Raw genomic sequence first — 21939 nt, forward strand, 5'->3', positions numbered from 1 at the left:
CTTAAAGGGAAACAATGCTTACTTTATCTAGAAAGAATATTCAGACTACCCCAAACAGTCTTTATGTTCCCACCTCAGTTTTGCTGCCTTACTGTCTATCGCTAATGATCAGAGAATTCTGCCAATTCTTTAGTCTCTTGTCCATCCCCACTACACTTTCCCAAGAATTAGCAACAACCTCTCCCAAGAAAAACAAAATATGGCCTTAAAAATGCCCAGTGAGTTTCAATATCAACATTAGCCTCTTACCAGCAGATAGGGATATGTTGGCGGAATAAATAACACCTTGAAGTGATAGCACCCCAGTACCATGAAGGAAAAGTTACAAACCTGTACACCTCTTTTACTGAAAACAGATATAGTGGCCTCTTACCAGATGTAAATATACACTGACGTGTGTAAACTCTTATTACAGGGTCTTCCCCACCATGGTTACAAGGGATGTCGGGATCTTATAACCTCTCTCCTCTTCTTACTCTCCCAAACAGATATGCTCATGCTCTCACCAGCTCCACGTGTTACAACAGCCAGCAAGGTGAAAAATCCTGATTACAGTCAGTGTTCAGAGCAAGACAAAAGCCCTCCGCCAACTCCACGCTCCCTTGCCTGACTGCACCACAACCTGCTCCGCCCTCTGGCAGCAACACCACAGGTTGTGGTGCAGTCAGGCAAGGGAGCATGGAGTTGGCGGAGGGCTTTTGTCTTGCTCTGAACACTGACTGTAATCAGGATTTTTCACCTTGTTGGCTGTTGTCATACGCGGAGCTGGAGAGAGCATGAGCATATCTGCGGGGGAGAGTAAGAAGAGGAGAGAGATTATAAAATCCCGACATCCCTTGTAACCATGGTGGGGAAGACCCTGTAATAAGAGTTTACACACGCCGATGTATATTTAAATCTGGTAAGAGGCCACTATATCTGTTTTCAGTAAAAGAGGTGTACAGGTGTGTAACTTTTCCTTCATGGTACTGGGTGCTATCACTTCAAGGTGTTATATATTCCGCCAACATATCCCTATCTGCTGGTAGGAGGCTAATCCTGAAGGTGGCGGGAACCCTATGTGTGTCACTGTGCACTTAATTGGACCTTCAACTTTTGGATTTGTTTACCACTGGAGTTTTCCCACAGATTTTTTTTTGTATTTAAAAGCACGGATATTGCACTGTGGACTTTTATTTGCTGGATTTATACACACAATTGTATTTGATTTATTTGATTTTTTCACATTTTTCATGATTGCTATAACACTATTGTATATTCATTGGAATCATATATATGTTATTTAGCACTATATTTGTTTAGCGCACCAGACCAACATTATTTCACAACTATTTTCCAAATCACGTATTTGGATCTTTGGTAGCAGCTTCGCGTTTATTTATCAGCGCACCCATTTCACCTTTAAAATATCAACATTAACAGTGCTATCCTTTGTGTCAGTGGTAGAAAGCCACAATCCAGCAACATCAGTGATCTGGGGAAACCCCCACAAAATATTACACAAGTGTATCTATGTGTCACTATGTAGGAGTGCCTGCCAAAAGCAGGATAACCACTAAGCTGAACATGTGCTGAACTGTCAGTATAATTTTAGCTACATCATAGTTATAGAAAGTTTGCACGGATACATGTGGCTAAGCAACATTGTGGTTTTCAGGTTTACATTAAGATGAATGATGTCCTGTTAAAATTAAAGTGCACTAAAATAAAAGGATTTTTGTCCTCACCATAAAATCATTTTCTTGGAGTTCACTCATTGATGGGCACAGAAAGTCTTGAGCCTTTGAGTTAAACTGCCACGTACAGGAGGATTGGACACTGGCTAACAAATATAACTGTAGGCCAACAGGTACAAGAAGGCAAAAGTGATCTTTGGACTACTTACAACTCAAAGAGCCAGAAACTAGCATCAGATTTGGCTGACATGTCCAACTGGTAATCTTAAAGAATATATTTACAAAAAAAAAGAACGTGTAAACAGAGGATCACGTGGCAGCCTTGGAAATCTGTGAAACAGTTGCCTGAGGCTGAAAAGCCCAAGAATAGCCCACAGATTAAAGCAGAATTCTACCTATCTAACTTCCATGGCTCCAGTGGTAGCTGATCCTTGTGGCTGCAATCTTTTAAATATGTTTTTTTTTTGTTTTGTTTAGGTACCTTTTTTCTTCAAAATTCCCTCTACTTCTGGCCCTAGTCACCGCAGGGACGTACATCACATCTTGTCTCTCGTTCACTCCTGGGATATCAGTGTCATCAATCCAAGGAGGCCAAGGGCATCCTCCCCTTCTGGCATCGCCCTACTTCAAAACCGGAAATGACAGGCGGAGTTAGGTTCCAATGCTGCCATTGCTAATGGCAACCTGGAATCAACACAGTGAGCCACGCTGTGTCCTGACTACACAGTGACGAGATCAGAAGGTGCACGCTAGGTATTCGGAAACAAATATGAGCAGGCTTCAGATGCTCACAGTAGCAATGGCCACTGTCTTCATACCTGGGACGCTGTGAGTAATTGAAGATTTATAAGCAAAATGAATGATTACACTTATAACGGTATCTAATTTAGATTGTACTAGCAAAGAGACGGGGGTGTTTTTAAAAAAAAAAAAAAAAATAGACAAGGAGGATGGAACTCCGCTTTAAGTAGAGTATGCCTTTACAGGAAACAGTGGGATCTGATCCTTCAAAGCAAAAGCTTAAATGAAGGTCTGCCTGTGTAGAGATGGAGGAATGAAAAGCCAGTGCACCCTATTATGGTTCATCTGGAATGATAAAATACGAATCTGTGTTTCTGAAAGAAGCAGTTGCTGAGCGATGGGATCGGACATCCCACCTAATCCAAAGCAGTTGAGAGAAACTTCCTTTTGGTGAACTAGAGACAAACAGAGAACAGAAAAACAATGTTCTGGCTGAGGTGAAAGGCAGAAACTACCTTAGCCAAGAAAGAAGCTGTCACGATCAAAGGGTCAGGCTCGAAGACCATTTGCTGTAGCAGTGTGAAGAACCAGCAGGATAGGAACACAGGCAGGTCAGCATGGTGGATGGCGCTGGCTCACCTGAGGTGTGGAATCTAAGTACTAACCGGTGTTCACCAGAGCTCCTGATGGTGGAGATGAAAGTTGCTGCATGTTAGCACCAGGTGGCGGTACTCAGGATCACCCCACCAGGAGGTGAGCAAGCCGGGGTCCAGTAGCGGATTAAGCAGGTAAGGATCAAACAGAAACTAAGTCAGTAAACAAGCCAAAAGGTCAGTTACAAGTAGTTGCAGGTTGGGATCAGGCAGAACCGTAGTCGAAGCCAAGCATCGATAATGAGTAGTAGCAAAATATGGATGGCAGCAGGGAAGACAAGAGCAAGATACTGGCTGAGAGAGCACATAAATCTGGCAAAAAAGAAGTGCAGAGACATTGCTTAAATCAGGATTTCATGGGAGGAGCAGAGTTCAGGGTTCAAGACACACAAGGTTCAAGACAGGATGATTCAAGGAATTGTCCAAGGAACTGTTGAGCATTCCAGGTAGCTTAACAGGAAGAGACTTTGCCTGACACGAGCAGAGGTTACAGGTTCAAATCCAGGCCCTGACAGAAGTTCTGGCTATAACAGCACCTTGTCCCTGTTCAAATACCAAAAAATGGATAAAATCACCAGTTCAGACACTTGCCTTACAGAGGTAATAGCTTTAAAAATAAAAAACACCTTGCAGGTGAGAGTATAGAGATGAATACCTCTAATTAATTCAAATGGTGCTTTTTGAACCAAAGAAAACCAGATTTAGGTACCACTGATTAACAGAGGAAGCTACATGGGAGACCCCTGTGCAAAGGTCTAAATCAAGAAGTTGGAACCAAACAAACTCTGCAGCAGCATAGTAAGGGCAGAAACCTGACCCTTGATAATTCAGGTTCAGACTTAGCTGTAGAAAGGTAACAATTTATCCCACTGAGAAACTCCTGGGTATGAAACACAGACCCAGAGGATAGGAAATGTATAATCTGTTCACCTTTCATTTAATATAAAGTTTTACAGACATACGTAGTAATATATCTAAAATTGGCGCTCTTCGAAAAATGTATATATATCCCTCCTATTAAAGCTTTTTTAATGCATCGACACACTTCAAAAGTATGTAATTGTAGCACTCTACAGGTAGGTGCTAGGTAAATGCATAGTGGGCCTTGTCTGCCTAACAGGTAGGTTGTCATGGTTTCCAAGTGTGTCTCCTGAGTAGGGAGTCTCCCCACTGGCTATATTAGAGGCTTCTGATGGGGCAGTGGAGGAAACCCAATCAGGGAACACATCCAAGCCTGTAACTACCCCAGAAGGCAGAATATGCTGCAAAGTATTCTGGGAGTGGGTATAAGTTTGGGGAAAGCGCGTGACACGGTGTCTTTGGCGGGAGCAGAGTCCCAGGTCGAGTTGAGCTCAGGGCATCCGGTGTGCCGAGAACCAGTGGAGAGCGAGAGGGGTCCAGTCCCAGGAAAGCCTACACAGGTCGTGAGTACTGAGGATTGCCCCTGTGGGTCTGCCTGAAGAGTTAGAGGAGACCACTCTGGAGGAGGTTCTGGGATCCAGTGTCAGCTAGCTGTAAAGGGGGTACCTAGGTTGAAGACCCTGAAGTAGCAGAGAGGTTACATAGTCAGTGGACCCTGAAGAGCTAAAAGTGTAAAGGGGGCGCCAGCGGTTTGGGTCCTGAATTGTACAGAGTACCAGTTGAGAGTTGCAGCTATACAGTAATTCCCAGCATGCCACCTCCAGCCAGTGCCAGGCTGGAGAGAGTGGTCAGAGACTTTGCATTGCAGCAGTATCAGTAGTTCTATGCTCCACAGTCCTGAGTCTTCTGGACATAGAGTCGAGGATTCAGCACTTCTGTCAAGTTAAAGTGTGCTCTAAGCATCAGTGAGCGCTGGCTAGCGTCGGCTGGCGTCAAGGCAGCATTAACAGACATTTTCCGGATAAAGTCCCAAATTGTATCTAGTTAAGCCTAAAGGAGTATCCCACTCATTCCCTTCTCCCATCCCCTTTATCTACAATGAAACCACAAAACAAAGATGCCGGAGTTGTCTCATTTCTCACACTTAGGGTCGCAGCTCACATGGGCTGGGGAGGTAACCGGTAACAATGGCAGACCCACATCAGGCCCAATGCCTGGAAAACCTGCTACATAATATTGTGCAACGTTCATGGGGCAGTAGAGGGGATTATAGCACATATGCATAGGAACTTACGTATAATATATAATTATAATAGATTTAAAAAATGCCTCTGTCCCTCAGAGCTTGGGCTTATACAGCAATGCTGTAATACCTTCCACTGCCATCGACATAAGGTTTATGCCGAAACAGAATCATTTGCAACTGGATGGCTCAGTAAGCCTTTTTGCATTCTTATCTGCTAAAAACTCATGGTCATTTGAGTGACCTTCAACTTACAACAGAATGGTCCCTCGACTTTTTTCACGAATAAATGGCTGTTATCAGTGACAAACCACTGATAACAGCCATTCATTCAATGGTGTCCACCCCCCTCCCCACCACTGTTACCTGCAGTGCGCCCTGAGTGTGACTGATCCTCAAAGAAGATCTGCTAATCTGTGCAACACAGGAAGGCTGGGGGTGAGAAACCAAGGAAGGGGCAGGGAGTAAAAACTCCAGTTTGTAGCCCTGGGATGCTAAATCCTGCACCCAAGCATATGAGTTTCAACCAATCCAAGCATCTGCAAAGGTTAATACGGTTTCCCCAACTTTGAAAATTGACTATTGAGGGCACACCTTCATGCTGAAGACGGGTTATTGGAGGACTTCACAGTGAGGAGTTATTCTGGGCTGGCCTACAGTTTTCTTGTTTTTTCTTGTTTGCTAGTGTTCTCCTCTTGTAGAACAGTATAAACCGAAGGTTAAAAACTCCCTGTGTCCCTCAATGAACAAGAAAGAAAATTTGTTGTTACAGATCCAATATATGATAAGAGTAAATGCTATAATTACCCGTTGTTTGCCCAAAAATGCAAATACTCCTGCTGTGACTTCTGCAGCAAAAATGACAAGTAGGCAGGCAAAAAACTGAAAGAGATGAAAATTACATTAAGTCAAATCCACACTGTCTCCATCCACAGGTTAAATATTTTCTACCTTTTATGGTCCAGTAATAGAAATGCTAGTGTATGGTGATTTGAATGTTACCTTGTGCACACCTGAAGCAAGTAATTTGCAGTGGCAAATAATAAGTATAGGTATAATGGAAACAAATAGATTATGCATGCGTAGTCAAAGTATCTTAAGCTTTTCTTGGCATACAGAGGCCTTTCTATAAAACACATTATATAAATTGAAATCAGCCATTCAAAGGTATCACATTGGCAATACCCTTCTCTCTGATCCTTCCTAAGTGTCTAAAACAAGGGTCCTCAAACTATGGCCCTCCAGCTGTTCAGGAACTACAATTCCCATCATGTCTGTGAATGTCAGAGTTTTACAATGCCTCATGGGATGTGTAGTTTCACAACAGCTGGAGGGCCGTAGTTTGAGGATCCCTGGTCTAAAACATTAAAGCTTCAGTTTAGGTATGATATTTCTTGCTTAGTTACACTGCTCCAGCTTGGACCAATGTATGTAATTCTTCCAAACATATATAATTGAAAATCATTTTTTTGCATACTATGGATGTTTTCAAATCTCATACCTGACCGATTCCCATGGAAGCTGCAAATCACTGTAGTAGTAACCGCCACTACAGTAAAAACAGTGGTCTTCTGAGTCCAGTGCCCAGCAGCTGCACTCTGTATGGTAACCACAGAGGCCACTTGCTCAGTACAGTACAGAAAGCCTTGTATTTTTCTCAAGGAATACAAGGCGTTCTCTAATTGGCTAAGGTGTAGAGGCAAGGCGGTAATATCGCAATCTGAATCCAGAAGACTGCTGCTAACTTTGTAAAAGTAGCAGAGGGAGATTCCTCTTGTTCTGTAGTGATTCAGTCACTTCCTGTTACATCAGCAAATGATAAACGGAAAGGGGTTTACCTTTCCCAATTCTATCCAAAATTAAAAATAAAAAGTTTTCCTTATACATGCGCTGTTAACTGTTAAGCTGAACTCCAGGCAGATATAAAATCACAACCTAAAAAAGCTTTGTATTTATTATTATTACATCATTAAATGTATCTTTTAATTATCAGCAGTGTAGGTACTTTAATTTAAATTGGCATCAGCATTTTGCAGTCTTATGTGCAGCAGAGCTCAGAGATCTGGAGAAGAAGCACATGGAGCTAATCAGATGTACTGCAGTGGAAGAAGCGTGTTGATCCTAACAGGTCAGAAAGTTTACATATACACTCATCAAGCAATTTAATAGGAACTCATGTACACCTGCTTATTCACATGACTATCCAATCAGCCAATCATGCAAAGTTAATGCCAGCAAAGCCAGCAGAATATTAGCATGCATTAAAAAGGGGATTTACTCCAGAGATAAAACAATATTTCTGCCACTCTATAAGACTTTGACCGGCTGCATCTTGAGTATGCCATCAAGTTCTGGTCGCCAGTCCTTAGGAATGATGTGCTGGAACTGGAGAGAGACCAGAGAAGAGCAACAAAGCTAATAAAGGGACTGGAGGACCTCAGTTATGGGGAAAAACCTACAAGCATTAAACCTATTTTCTCTGGAGAGGAGACACTTGAGAGGAGATTTGATAGCTATATATATATATATATATATATATATATATATATATATATACACCTTTCTGATAAATCTAGCATAGGGAAAAACTTTTCAGTGGGAGGGAGTTTAAAAAGACACGCTGCAATTTATTGAAATTGGAAGAGAAGCAGTTTAATCTTAAACTGCGTACAGAGTTCTTTACGGTCAGAGCAGTGAGGATGTGGAACTCCCTTCCACAAGCAGTGGTATCAGCTGGGAGTGTCAATAGTTTCGAAAAACATACATGAATATGGGATTTAATATTGACATAAACTCACACACACACACCACAGGTTGAACTGAATGGACTGGTGTCTTTATTCAACCCTACCATCTATGTAGCCGCAGCAGCACACTGCATAAATTAACAGACACAGGTCAGGAGCTATAGTTAAGCCTAGTACACACGGGCTGAATGTCTAGACACAGTTGTGTGCAAAACATTTCAGGAAAATCGGCAGTTACAGAAATACAGCAATCACATTTTTCCTTATTCTGGTGTTTGCTGTCAACACTAAAGCCTCATACACACCACTAGTCTTTCACCCGCTGCTTTGAACGAAAAAAAAACCTGACAGCTCAGTTTAGAGCCGCTGTACTAACTCGGGTCAGAACACAATTGGCTTCTGTTGGACCTGCTGCCATACACACGGGCCGAGTGTCGGTCAGTTTCTAACACAGCAGGGGAGATCGCTATACTAATATTGGATTGTTAGTACAGCAGCTCCGACCTGAGCTGTCAACCCAGCCCAGGTTGAAGCCACTGTACTAACAAGCTGATGTTAGTACAGCTATCTCCCCTGCTGTGCTATTGTGTTCTGATAGGGGGGTAGCCCCTCACTAGGGGGATAGCCCCCCCCCCCCCCCCTCCTCCGGAGCTCTCTGAGAGCACTGATCGAGATACGGCTGGCAGACCTTTTCCGGTCAGGAGCCCTCGACAGAAAAAAAATAGTGGTGTGTATATGAGACTTTAATGTTGGCATCAAACACTAGAATAAGTAAAAATGTAATCTCTGTAACTGCTGATTTCCTGGAATGTTTTACACACAATTGTCTCTAGAGTTTACTCTGAACAGTCCGAAAAAACAAGAAGCTTCCAGGGAGAAGCAGTTCTGTGGATGGAAATACCTTGTGGATGAGATAAGTCAGAAATAAATTGTTGGGAAAAAAAGAAAAAAGGAAAAAAAAAAAAAAAAAAGAAATAAATAGCCACATTGGAGCTGACAGAAAGGCTATGGTAACTCGGATAACCACTCTTTATAACTGTGGTGAGTGGAAAATTATCTCAGAATGCAGAACGCATCAAACCTACAACAGTAGAAGACCATGTCAGGTTCTATTCTTGTCAACCAAGAACAGAAAGTTAGGACAACTGTGGGTACAGACTCAGCAAAACCAGACACTTGAAGAATGGAAATATGCAGTCTGGTCTAATGAATCTGGATTCCTGCTGGGGAAAACAGATGGTAAGTGAGTCAAGGGATCTTAATCCAAAATGTCCTAAAATGAAAGATTTGCAGCATGAATATTCAGCTGACAAATCTGCAAAAATGATATGATGCAATCATGTCAACATCAACCAGAACTCAAAGAAATGTTGGTGGAATGTGGAATCCATGGTATGAAAGATTGATGCTGATTTTAAAGGAGGCTCAACCCAATATAACCAAAGCGTTCCAATAAATTGCTTGGTGAGTGTATGTACATTAACACTGTGATTCACTGTTTGCCTGAAGATCAGCTGAACTTGTAATGTTTGGTATTGTTTCATTTAAATGAAAAACTTTATGTTACAACGTCAGAAATATTCCCTTACCGCCCCAAGCAAACACTGAGATTCACGGGCAGCTCCACAGCAGCCAAAGAAGCCAATCAGCATCATCAATGCACCAGCTCCTACCAGTACATAAAGCCCTGTGAGATAGAGCAAAAAGTAAATTAATCATATGGTATTTCATTCCATATCTTACGTAAACTACGAAAGACAAGTTACAGAAAATATAAGAAAGGAAAAAATACATTAAAGTCATTCCCTGGAAACCTCTTATGATCCTTTCCTGGAAAAAACATTGAGCGAGTAGTGTTTATCTGCATTCCGCTGAGCTGGAAAAATTAAGTTGTAAAAAAGCAGAAGTTTATTAAAGACATCCTTATTTATTAAATCCTATCATGCTTAATATTCAGGGTCAGCTTTCTTCTTACTGGACCTTGGTGTAATAACCTCCCTCATTGACCAATGCGTAGGTTCAGGAGAGGTGTTACATAAAACTCCAAAGCTATATCGCTGTATCTAACAATCATTTTGACCTGCCTATTTCCTAATGATAATAATTATTATAATTATGTCATATCTCCCTTCTATCCCTGAGGCTGTATATACACTATATTGTCAAAAGTATTGGGATGCCTGCCTTTACACACACACACCTTATGGACCTTGCTTTGTGCACTGGTGCGCAGTCATGTTGGAACAGGAAGGGGCCATCCCCAAATTGTTCCCACAAAGTTGGGAGCATGAAATTGTCCAAAATGTCTTTGTATTCTGGCGGCTTAAAGCAGTTGTATCCTCCCAAACAAAAAAAAAAAACCCTGCAGGAGAAAGGAGATGCATACTAGCTCATTATGAAGTACTTACCTTAAAACGAAGCCCCGACACGGTCGTCCGGACACCGCTGAGGGAGCTGTCATGTTCCCTCGGCGTCTCTTCCGGGTTCGCGGCTCCGGCGCTGTGATTGGCCGGAGGCGCGATGACGTCTCTCCCGCACATTCGTGCGGGAGTTTACTTCCTGGCAAGTAGCCGCTAAAGAGCTCTGAAGGTCCGACGGAGTCCTCTTAACGCGTTTCAGCAGAAATGCCTTTATCAAAGGCAATTTGATAAAGGCATTTCTGCTGAAACGCGTTAAGAGGACTACAGTCAGCCCTGCTATGTATACCTGACATGCATTTTATCTGTGGATGTTTGTAAGTGTATCGGCTTTATCTTTTTAATAAATTGATTTTAGCAGTATTACACTATGTCTGCCCCCCCTTTGGTTTTTATCTATATCCATGTTGGAGTTGAGATCTGGTGTGTCCATAATCGTTGCTGATCCATATGGATTCCATTGAAGTCAGTTTATCCAGCCAGGACATCCAATTAATATTCCAACAAGCTTGTATGACCCATATGCTATATGGTATCTGGGTCCCATTTATCTGGTGAGCGCAATCCACTTATCTTTATTGGTGTTGGGATTTGCTGCACATTGAGATCACGTTTTCCTGTGTTGGATTTATTTCATCACAATATTCACTTGGGACTTTTATTTTCCTGATGGACTTTTTTATTAATTTCCATTTTGGTTTTTTTCAATTGGACACTTATATATGTGATATTTGTTTAACCACAGTCATTTATATTTTCCCTTTCATGCTGTTCATTGAAAACTATCACAACTGGTTCATGAGCTAATACAAGACAGTTCTTCTTTCACAAATGTTTACATATATAACAATGATGCAAAACACAAAATATTGAATTCGCCAACAGGCCATTTGTGATTATTCGTATAAAAGTACATGGCATGCCTATTGCGGTGAGCAGTTCTCACTATACAATTATGAGATCAATAAGCTATTGCCCTACCGTTTAAAGCTGAACTCTAGGTAAGGTCTAATTGCATACATTGGTCCAGCTTGGCACAATACAGGTATGTCCATACCTAAATGACCTCTAGAGAAGCTGACAATCAATGTAGTAGTAGGAGCCGCTACAGTGACATCAGTGATCTTCTATGTCCTGTCCTGGGTCACACTGCCACCATACACAGAGCGCCTTGTATTTTTGTCAATGAATACCAGGCGGTCTTTGATTAGCTGAGGCAAAGGAAGCTGCTTGACACATGAACCGAAAGATCTTGCATTCATGTTCTACAGGTACTGATTGGTGGCTGCTAATAACTGCTGAGGTTATCGAAATGCGTGCCTTGTAAGTAACTTTTCAGCTTTGCGAATAAGCTTTCTCAAAGCAGACATATTGACTAAATTAGCTTGGAATTCAGTAGCATTGTCTATTTTTTTCTACAGAAATTTGGATTATAGTATGTTCCGATTTTGAATGCAGATAGTGAACAGAGGAATAATTTGCACTAATCTTACAAATAATTCACATAACTGTGGTGAACTGACATTTGTAGTCATTGTAAGCCTAGTTATATAAAATTTGAATTAGTGAAGTGGACAGCAGCCTAAAGCACTGCAAAACCTCTTTAGTAGTAACTTGAAATGAAATTTGGGCGACAGCTGTATGCGAAACTTTACCACAGGACAGACTGGAAACTGGAAGGAGATCTATCCCTGGGGAAGTCCCAGGATTCACTGCTATGCTCACACCCACCTCCTGCCAATTTGTGTCTGAGGAACATTCTATTTTTTCCATTGGTGGCTCATGCATATATTTACAGCTGCGGAGTCTGTGTCTGCAGTACTACTATATCAGTTTTCAGACACATAAAATCTTCCTTTAACCTGAAGGATTTGTCTGCATATGTCAGAAGTCTTCATAAATTACCAACCAGCTGATTAGGAAAAATACCACAGAAAAAAGTAAAAAAGGGGAAGACATGTAAGTGTTTTACAGTGTGCATTAAAAGCACCAGTAGGTCAGGCAGAACCTTTTCCTCTCCAGTCCCTAGCCTTACAGCACTTGGTCTAACCCATTCATTCGTTGGGTTTCAGTAACTTCAATTATGGAGCCTCAGTATCACCGATAACCAGGACACATTGCCTAGGAACACCCACTCTTCCAGACTGACATCCACCCTTCAAGGCATTTTTATATTTGCATAACTCCTCCCAAGAGTCAGCCCACTGCTTGCACCAAGGATGGGTTCTCTTGAGAGGAGCACCAAGGCTTAAGCCTCGTACACACGCGTCGAAATTCGGCCGGGAGTTATTGTCCGACGACCGATCTGCCGATTTTCGGCTTGTTAGTATGATGCTTCCGACAACCGACTCCGACTTTTCGGCCGAAAAAATTCTGGTGTGCAGGCTATAAAATTTTTGTCCTCTGTCAAAACACGTCCGATTTTCATGCAGTCAGTACAGATTTCGACAGTAAAAAATCTTATGAGCAAGACTAGGCATGCTCAGAGAAGAAAAAACACAAAGAAAGCAAACCAACACATGACATCACTTCTGAAGTAGAATTTTGTCGTGCGGGAAAATTTGTGTGCAGTCTAGGCACATTCCAACCAACAAAACACAACTCTGGACAAAAGATGGACGACCGGTCGGCGGAAATTTGTTGCGTGTGTACTAGGCTTTAGTATATTCAGCACTCTGCTGGCCACCACCACCACCAGACATGGTCAGCCTGCATTGCAGAGTGGAGCCCACAAACCCAATAATGATGTCACTTGGCCCTAAAATTAGATGTCATGAAAATAGAAAGGTTTCATTTAAAAGTTCATGAGCATGTTGATGAGAAGAAAAGGGGAAACAATTTCTAGTTTTAGATTTATGAAGTATCAAGACTTTGTTTTGTAATGTATATGCTAAACATAAGGTGCCGTAAGATGATACTGTATAAAATGAATTACATACCAGCATGAATAATCTACTAATTATCATGAATAGGAATGTGAGCTGGATTACATTGATTTAACTTGAGAAGATATATACAGACATTTGGTATTTGTGACATAATAATTCTTGCTGACCTCTGGCAGCCCTTTCAGCGATGCTTTTTTGCTTGACGACCTCCTTCATTTCCCAGTACTTGGTGCAAGAGGAGGCAAAGGATGATGAAAAGAACACTGATTTTGAAGTTACAATGTTAGGGTGTCACCACAGAGTGGCACTGTGGACACTACATTTGTGAATTAGTGCCTCGTCCTAAGGTTAGATGTAACAAAATAGGGAAATTTAGGGAAAATGGACTTTCCGTAGGATTGTTGGAATAATGATACAATGTTGATACTTTGTTTTATTGTAAGCATTTGTTTTTATTGGGATTGTAATAAAATGTATATTTTAGTCAAAACTAGCCTTTCAGTGAGGTTGTGTTGTGCCATTAAAGTCCATTTTCCCTATATTTCACTGATTTTGAAGAGTTCCTGGTGCTGCATATAAGGGATGAGTTGACCCCGTCTTGCAAATTTGCCAGCAGTGACCATGATAAAGACAATGCGCACCTAATTTATTACTCCCTAGGTCCCTCATTGCAGCCTACACAAACTGTTGGGGAGCGCATGTACGCAGTACTGGGTTGGAAGGGACAGCTTAGCTGTTCATCAATTAGCTTGAAGGAGGAAGCACAGCAGTGGCTTGCCGTGAAGCTGTGTGTTTACATTAATGCATACACGTAAAAACGCACAGCATGCATTCAGCTCTAGTTTTAGCTGGCAGCAAGCATGTAAGAGTGGCTCCATACAACCTTCCAAAAATGTTCTGCTCTGCTTCAGCTTAGGAAAACTCACATGATGCAGATAGAATGCAGATTTTAAATCAGTTAGTGCAGGAGACGCTAAACTTTTCAGTACGAGGGCTGCATTGGATATTTTAAACATAATGAAGCCCGAAAAAATAATCGGTCTCCCTTACATCAACCCTGACACCAGAAAGGAGAGCCAATACTGTGGAGACCAGGTACCTTTTAAAATGTTCATTATAGGGGTTCTAAAGCCTCATTCTATGCATAAAGGTAAAAAAAAAAAACTTCTAAATCCTGTTGTTTGTGTCAATGGACACAGCAACAAGGCTCATGGGTGAGCCGGCATGAGTGCCCCCATGGGAATCAGTTTCCTATGGGGGACAACAGCAAGAGAGAAGGCGCCAGGAGCGGCGGCGGGGATCTGAGAAGAAAAGGATAGGGGCCAGTTTATGCAATTCTATTGCAAAGAGCAGGTAAGCATTGTAGCGGAATGGACACTCTGAGTGTGGTTTGTGTTGAAAGAGTGAGGGACTCTTTCACTTGGAAACAAAATATTTCTGAGCAGTGTCCCTCAGGAGATGTGTGGGGATGTATTGCAGATGGCTAGAATATGGCAGAAGTGTTTCATAGACCCATGCCAGTGGGGTGTGGTTTATTATTGTTGAATACCTGCAAGCCATTGTCCTATTGTTCCTGTCTGACTAGAGTAAGGTTATTATGGGATGTGTAGGTTAGTGTGTGGAATGGCTCGAAGAGGGAGGGGTTTTCCCAGATTGTAGATCTCTTGTGTTTGTGTTTTGAATAAACGTATTCATTCCAGTTGACTCCCAGAACTGTATGTCGTCCAGTTACTGGGGGGGGGGGGGGGGGGGATTTTGCCTTGGATATTTTAGTACTTCCTCAGCTTCAAGGATTATACAGCTTCAAGGATTATACAGATACCTAGGCTGGGTATTGGAGCTCCGTTACAAGCATTGAAAAAAAAGGAATCCTTTACAACCACTTTAAATGTTCGTTTTAAATATTCACTTCACCCGTAGAAATTGGGGAAACAATTTAGGCTTTAATATCACTTTATGTATAGCCCAAACAATTTTGTTTTTTGTTTTGGATAGTGTTGAGAACGGTTAGTACCCCTGCTGGGTACTACTGATGTTGGTGTCCTCACTAGCTGGATTTACCCTCACTATGTCTTCTTCTATTCTATATAAATGTTGTATCCTGTCTGAGCTTAATGATGCCCTTCCAAGCCGAGGTATAAGGCCCCTGCTGGTATTCAGGATGTCAGGGATGCCTGCGTGAGATAAAGATCATTCAGTGAGGAACTAAGATTAAAACAAAAAGCCGGATCCTGGTATTAATGTGTATATTTGGTAGCCTCAGTCTGCGCTGCTCTGCCAGCTACGCGTTTCACCCCACCCATCAGGGCTTAGTCATAGAGGTTGCGTCCTGTGTTCTATATAGCCACTGTTGCTGGAACAGAAAGTGAGAGGAAATCTAAAATTTTAGCGTTGTCAGCAGGACAAGAGGTCATAGTAAATCTTCCTGTTTTGATAAAAACTGTCTAAGAGTGGAAATCTTTTTGAGATTTCCTCTCACTTCCTGTTTTGTATCTGGTAAAAGTTCAGGGAAATCTCCTAAATGGACAGCAGACATTAATTGACAGCAGTTTTAACTATTTCTCACTAACTTTAATACAATGCTAATTCCCTGCCCCTGTCATCTTTGCTTTACCTGACACTGTCATATACAGCAGTGCCATAAGGAAAAGTAGCAGCAATATCTATCAGTGTAGCTTCTTGAACATGTAGGAAGATTTTTTCAGCCAGTGTTAAATTGAGACACTGCCATACAACAAAAGAAACTAGTAGTGCTGCGATAACATTTTTCAAAGGTGCCCAAGCTTCACCTTGCCTTGACTCAAGATAATCCATAACTCTATGGATTAAAGGGTGTGCAAACTGGACTAACAGCCTTAGTTGGCCCAGTTTGCCAGTATCTGTCTTTGATAAATCCACTTTATTTATTGATTTCTATAGCTATAAATGTCACTTCCAAAGCAGCCCAACCAAGCAGCCTGACTTTTTATGTGACACATCTTGTGATGATCAGTAAAGTAAAAGAATAAAGGGTGCGCGAACCTTAAAAATAATAGAGGCAGCACTAGAAATGGTGAATAATGAATGGAAATGAGAAAAAATAGTGCACTTCTAAACAAATGTATAAAAAAACAAACATAAAACCAGTGCAAATGAAGGTCAAAATACAAATTGCAAATAAACCAAATATTCTTGGTGATGTGAATAAAGTCTCTCAAAATACGCTGACTACTTCAACTTCGAATCATGAGTGATAGAAGAACCCGTGATGAAATAGTGACGTGACAAAAACTTCAAGCGAAATGTGCTTCAAATATGCTTCAAATAATAATCTGTGTAGGTGGGTGGCCCCTTACCGCAATAAAATCAAATGGTGACTTATATCTTTCACAGTGGCAGTGAAGTGAACCGGTGACACCCAGTGATAAAAATGGATTCTTACCAGATGTTAGGGAGGTTAGAGCTTTGAACTTGTAAGCAGAATATCCATGGTCCGAGATGCATGGATGGAGCTCTCTAAATGCAGCTCTCTAAATGTAATTCTCCAGGACCTGCCTCCAGGCAGAGTGACCAGTACCCCCAACAATGCAGAGTGATCAGTGGCCCCATCAATGCAGAGTGACCAGTGCCCCGAACAATGCAGAGTGACCAGTGCCCCCATCCAATGCAGAGTGACCAGTCCCCCCAACAATGCAGAGTGACCAGTGCCCCTATTAATGCAGAGTGACCAGTGCCCTCATCAATGCAGACAGACCAGTGCCCCCATCCAATGCAGAGTGACCGTTGCTCCCAACAATGCAGAATGACCAGTGCCCCCAACAATGCAGAGTGACCAGTGCCCCCATAAATGCAGAGTGGCCAGTGCCCCCAACAATGCAGAGTGACCAGTGCCCCCATCCAATTCAGAGTGACCAGTGCATAGGGATTAGAGCACCACCTGATTACACAGAGCAGAGTTCTTCTGCTTACCCAGCGCGATAAGCAGAATAACCCTGCTCTGTGTAATCAAGCAGCACTCTAATCCCCAGCCCCCCTTCCCCTCCGGAGGCAGCCCTACCTTAAGAAAATATCAGTCATATCGGCCAAGTTTGTGGCCGATACCGATACTTTCAAAAAAAGTGAATATCGGACAAACCGATAATCGGTCGATCCCTAGTTCATACTTACCCAGTCACTATGAGACTGGTTTTCTGGATTCTGCAAAAAATCATGGTTGATCACGCTGCTCTCTATCTCCACCTTCTGCTTATATCCCCAATTCAGCTAGGGATTTTGCAGCTGTGGTGGCAACTCTGCACATGCTCAGATTTTAGTGAGTTTCTATGCTGAGCATTTCCTCCCTATCACATCTGAGTACCTCGTGTGACAATAGAGTTGTGTGACTATAGAGTCACACATGTGGGTGTATGCACAGTGGTAAATGACATCCCTCTCCCTCCCTCCTCCTCCATACCCATACTAACCAGCCAAACACAATGGGGGTGGAATATTACATGTAGATGAATGGAGGCTTCACCTCCCTCGTATTCTATGACACAGCTCCATGCTCAGTTTAGTATGTATTGCTAGAGAGGTTTTTTTTTTTCTCTTGGGATGGTGCATGTGATCAGCTCGGGCCAATCAGCACTGTCCAGGCAGAGGGTAAGGGGTCTTGCAGCTTCATATGACAGTCAGAATGTAATGAAAACAAGCTCTGATCAGATACTGATAGAAGTCACATATTTGTTATATACTGCTGATAAGAAAAAGGTATTTAGCAGTTTATATTTACTAAAATAATTGCATTTCCATGTTCTGTGTACTGTGGAAGACCAGATATACCGAATGCAGGGTCCTGAGTTTAATAACACTTTAAAGCTAGAAATATTGACAGTTTAAAATAAATGCAAAGTAACCACTCAACTTTTCCTGCAACCGGTGGCCCCTTCTCCCTACTTAGCCTCCCTAGTGATCATTGGAGCCATCCAACACAAATCAGTTCCAGTCCTAGCAATGTCCCTGTCCACAGGCACATTATAAAACTGCCAAGAATTGCCCAAGAGGGTCCTGTGCAAGGAACGTAAAATCCTATGTCTGCATACATGGGAACATGTATAAAAAGAATGGGTAATGAAAGACATTGACATACAGTAAAGACTGACATAATGTAACAAAATTTATGCAATTCTTTTAATTGGACTTTCATTTGTCAAATGGAGGTATACAAAGCTGTTTGTACAAATGGTCCACTGGAACCTAGGCTCTCCACATCTAAATGTTGGAATGTTTTGTTTCCAGTGCTTAAGGGGATAGTGATGCTCGCTCTTCTTGTATAGCCCCAAGTAAAAAAGTCAGATATTAATTCACACAAATATCTTATGTCAGGTTTTTATTTTTTTGTTGCACGGAAACACTGCTAATTTAGGTTAATCCCTTCATGACCAGAGCTCTTTAAAGGCTATGTCAATGCAACATTTAATTTCCCTGATATGTGCCTGCTGTACAATGTACTTATATTAGCAATATCCTTTGTGTAAAATCCCTGATGTTTCTGCCAGTCCTTTCCTTTTAAAAACTGACCACACTAAGCAGGAGAACACACTGTGGTCAGTTCTCTAGCTGTGCTGGGAACTCATCCAATGACCAGACTTGTCTTGATCCTTATATATCCTTATATATGGGCTCAGGTAAGTATTTAGGGGGGGACTGGGGGAGGGCTAATCTCTGAAGGTTTTTTACCTTAATGCAGAGAAAGCATTTAGGTAAAAATACAAAAAACAAATAGCCTTTACAACAGTGGCGGCTAGTGTATGTGGGGCACAGGGGCGCTGCCCCCCTTTCCATGCGTCCGGCCCCCTAATCTACATGCGGGGCGCCGGACGCATGGAGTTCAATGGGACTTTTTTTTTTAACCATGTGATTAGTGCCAGAGGCTCTCACAGGCTAAAAAAAAATGTGGGCTCAGGGCGCAGAGCAGTGCGCCCCGAGCCCACCCAGTTGTGTGACAATAACGAAATAAAATTCGCTATTGTCACACGGATCCTCCTCCTGGCCAATCAGCAAGTGGGTTTTGAGACCCGTTTCCCGATTGGCTGAAAGGAGAAGCCATGCCATTGGGCATGGAGGAGGAGGGAGGAGACGCAGAAGACAGGGGGAAGAAGCCGAAGCCGATGCCTGCTGATGCATTCAGGCAGGGTGAGTGAGGGGGGGGGGGGTCCTGTCCTGTCTCCTGTCTCTCCTGTCCTGTCTCGCTGTGGTCTGGGGGGGGGGGGGGGGTATGGTGTGCGGCGGCCTGGTGTGGTCCCGACACCAGGTTGCCACTGCTTTACAACGTCTTTAATAAGCAGAACTGGTTAAGGGGCCTAAGTACAGTAAATATTCCTATCGCACACCTTCCTGGTTTGTAGGCACTTGTATACTGGGTTCTGAAGCGATCAACAGCTGGCCACTGGATCAGTTATAAGTAGATACATATTCACCAGCACACCAAGGATCTTGCAAAAGCAGTCAGAAAACTTTATTCCAGAGAAGATCACATCAAAAATAAATAGTGCAACGTTTCGGAGCCACGCAGGACCCCTTCATCAGTCACATGCCTGGCGAGGGGTCCTGCGTGGCTCAGAAACCTTGCACTATTTATTTTTGTTGTGATCTTCTCTGGAATAAAGTTTTTGTACTGCTTTTGCAAGATCCTTGGTGTGCTGGCGAATATGTATCTACTGGTTAAGGGGCCTGTCATCACATGCCTGATGAAGGGGTCCCGCGTAACTCCGAAACGTTGCACTTATCCTGATGTGGTCCTTTTGCAATAAAAAGTTTCTTCGGACTGCTGTGCAAGATCCTTGGTGTGCTGGTGAATATGTATCTACTGGTTAAGGGGCCTGTCATCACATACCTGATGAAGGGGTCCCGCGTAACTCTGAAACGTTGCACTTATCCTGATGTGGTCCTTTTGCAATAAAAAGTTTCTTCGGACTGCTGTGCAAGATCCTTGGTGTGCTGGGGAATATGTATTGGTTAAGGGGCCTGAAAGTTAAACGTCCAAATAACACCCATACTCCCATGCTAGGAGCGGTTCCTATTTTTGAACTGATACATACTGATACATACTGATCCAAAAGCTCCATATCAGCTAGCATACAGAGTCAAATGTAATTGATTTTTTTCTCTTTTGCTATGGATAAAATGATAAGAATGGAAGGCTGCCAATAAATGTCTTTTTTATTCACCTTAGCAACAGAGGTGATTAGGGAAGACAGCTAGAACGAGTTCAGCAAATAAGAGAATGATTGGCCTTCAACAAACATGATGCCTTTCAAGTGCATCTGAGGATTAACAAGGCAGCTTTAATGTAACCTGAATCTCTGCAGCTGCAAATGCATCAGAATGTTAAGCAAATAAAAATACACTCTTGCTTTTCTCATGGAAAAACGGCTTCATGGGAAATACTGCAAAAGTCTTCAGAACGATTAATTATACATCTTTCAAACATTGCAGTTCAGTTTTGGAACTATCCATGTTATGCTAATGACAAATTTCATTGAAAGCCCTGCTCTGATGAGGATACAGCGTCTTTGTTTAGATTCACTGCCTGCAGGTTATACTTACATGGTTATACCATCACGACAAGATTATGCATCAGACTGTAACTCTGTACTTATTTCTTCTCTAGTGATAATATTCCACTGGCCTTGTACAATGCCATAATCAATCATTCTAAGCAATGCAGTCATATGACTCATCTATCATTCATGAGCCACTTTAACCACTTGCCGACCAGGCTAATTCTGACACTTCTCACATACATGTAAAAATCTACTTTTCTTTGCTAGAAAATTACTTAGAACCCCCAAACACTATTTATACACTATATTACCAAAAGTATTGGGACACCTGTCTTTACACACACATGAACTTTAATGGCATCCCAGTCTTAGTTTGTAGGGTTCAATATTGAGTTGGCCTATCCTTTGCAGCTATTAAAAGCTTCAACTCTTCTGGGAAGGCTGTCCACAAGGTTTAGGAGTGTGTCTATGGGAATGTTTGACCATTCTTGCAGAAGCCCATTTGTGAGGTCAGGCCTGAATGTTGGACAAAAAGGCCTGGCTCGGAGTCTCCGCTCTAATTCATCCCAAAGGTGTTCTATCTGTTTGGGGTCAGGACTCTGTGCAGGCCAGTCAGATTCCTCCACCCCAAACTCACTCATCCATGTCTTTATGGACCTTGCTTTGTCCACAGTCATGTTGGAACAGGAAGGGGCCACCCCCAAACTGTTCCCACAAAGTTGGGAGTGGAAATGCTGACACTTTAACCACTTAAGCCCCGGAGGATTTGGCTGCTAAAAGACCAGGGTTTTTTTTGCGATTTTTTACTGCGTGACTTTAACGGACAATTGCGCGGTCGTGCGACGCTGTACCTAAACGAATTTGACGTCCTTTTTTTCCCACAAACAGAGCTTTCTTTTGGTGGTATTTGATCACCTGTGCGATTTTTTGATCATGCGCTATAAACAAAAAAAGAGCGTCAAAAAAGAGCTTCAATTATATGAAATTCCCCAAAAAAAAAAAAATGTAAAAATCAAAATGTTTTAACATTTTCGGCCAATTTGTTTTATGCTACATATGTTTGGTAAAAAAAATCGCAAAAAGCGTATTTTGATTGGTTTGCGCAAAAGTTATCGCGTTTACTAACAAAGGGAAAGATTTTTGTCATTTTTGGTGTTTTTTTTTTTTAACGCGTAATGGCAGCGATCTGC

The 21939-nt window shown here is 42.2% G+C and overlaps 1 protein-coding gene across 2 annotated transcripts in view; it reads right to left on the bottom strand.

Annotated features, from left to right (window-relative positions):
- TSPAN2 (tetraspanin 2) overlaps nucleotides 1-21939 on the bottom strand; it is a 267748-nt gene that overhangs the window by 48375 nt on the left and 197434 nt on the right. For both annotated transcript variants that reach the window (XM_082247207.1, XM_082247208.1), the window contains 2 exons: nucleotides 9511-9608; nucleotides 5982-6056 (listed from right to left, as the gene is read on the bottom strand). In XM_082247207.1, coding sequence (XP_082103333.1) covers nucleotides 5982-6056; nucleotides 9511-9608 — 173 coding nt within the window. The remainder of the gene's footprint in view (nucleotides 1-5981; nucleotides 6057-9510; nucleotides 9609-21939) is intronic.

Source organism: Pelophylax lessonae (assembly GCF_965119305.1).
Source record: "Pelophylax lessonae genome assembly, chromosome: 2".
Taxonomy (NCBI): Eukaryota; Metazoa; Chordata; class Amphibia; order Anura; family Ranidae; genus Pelophylax; species Pelophylax lessonae.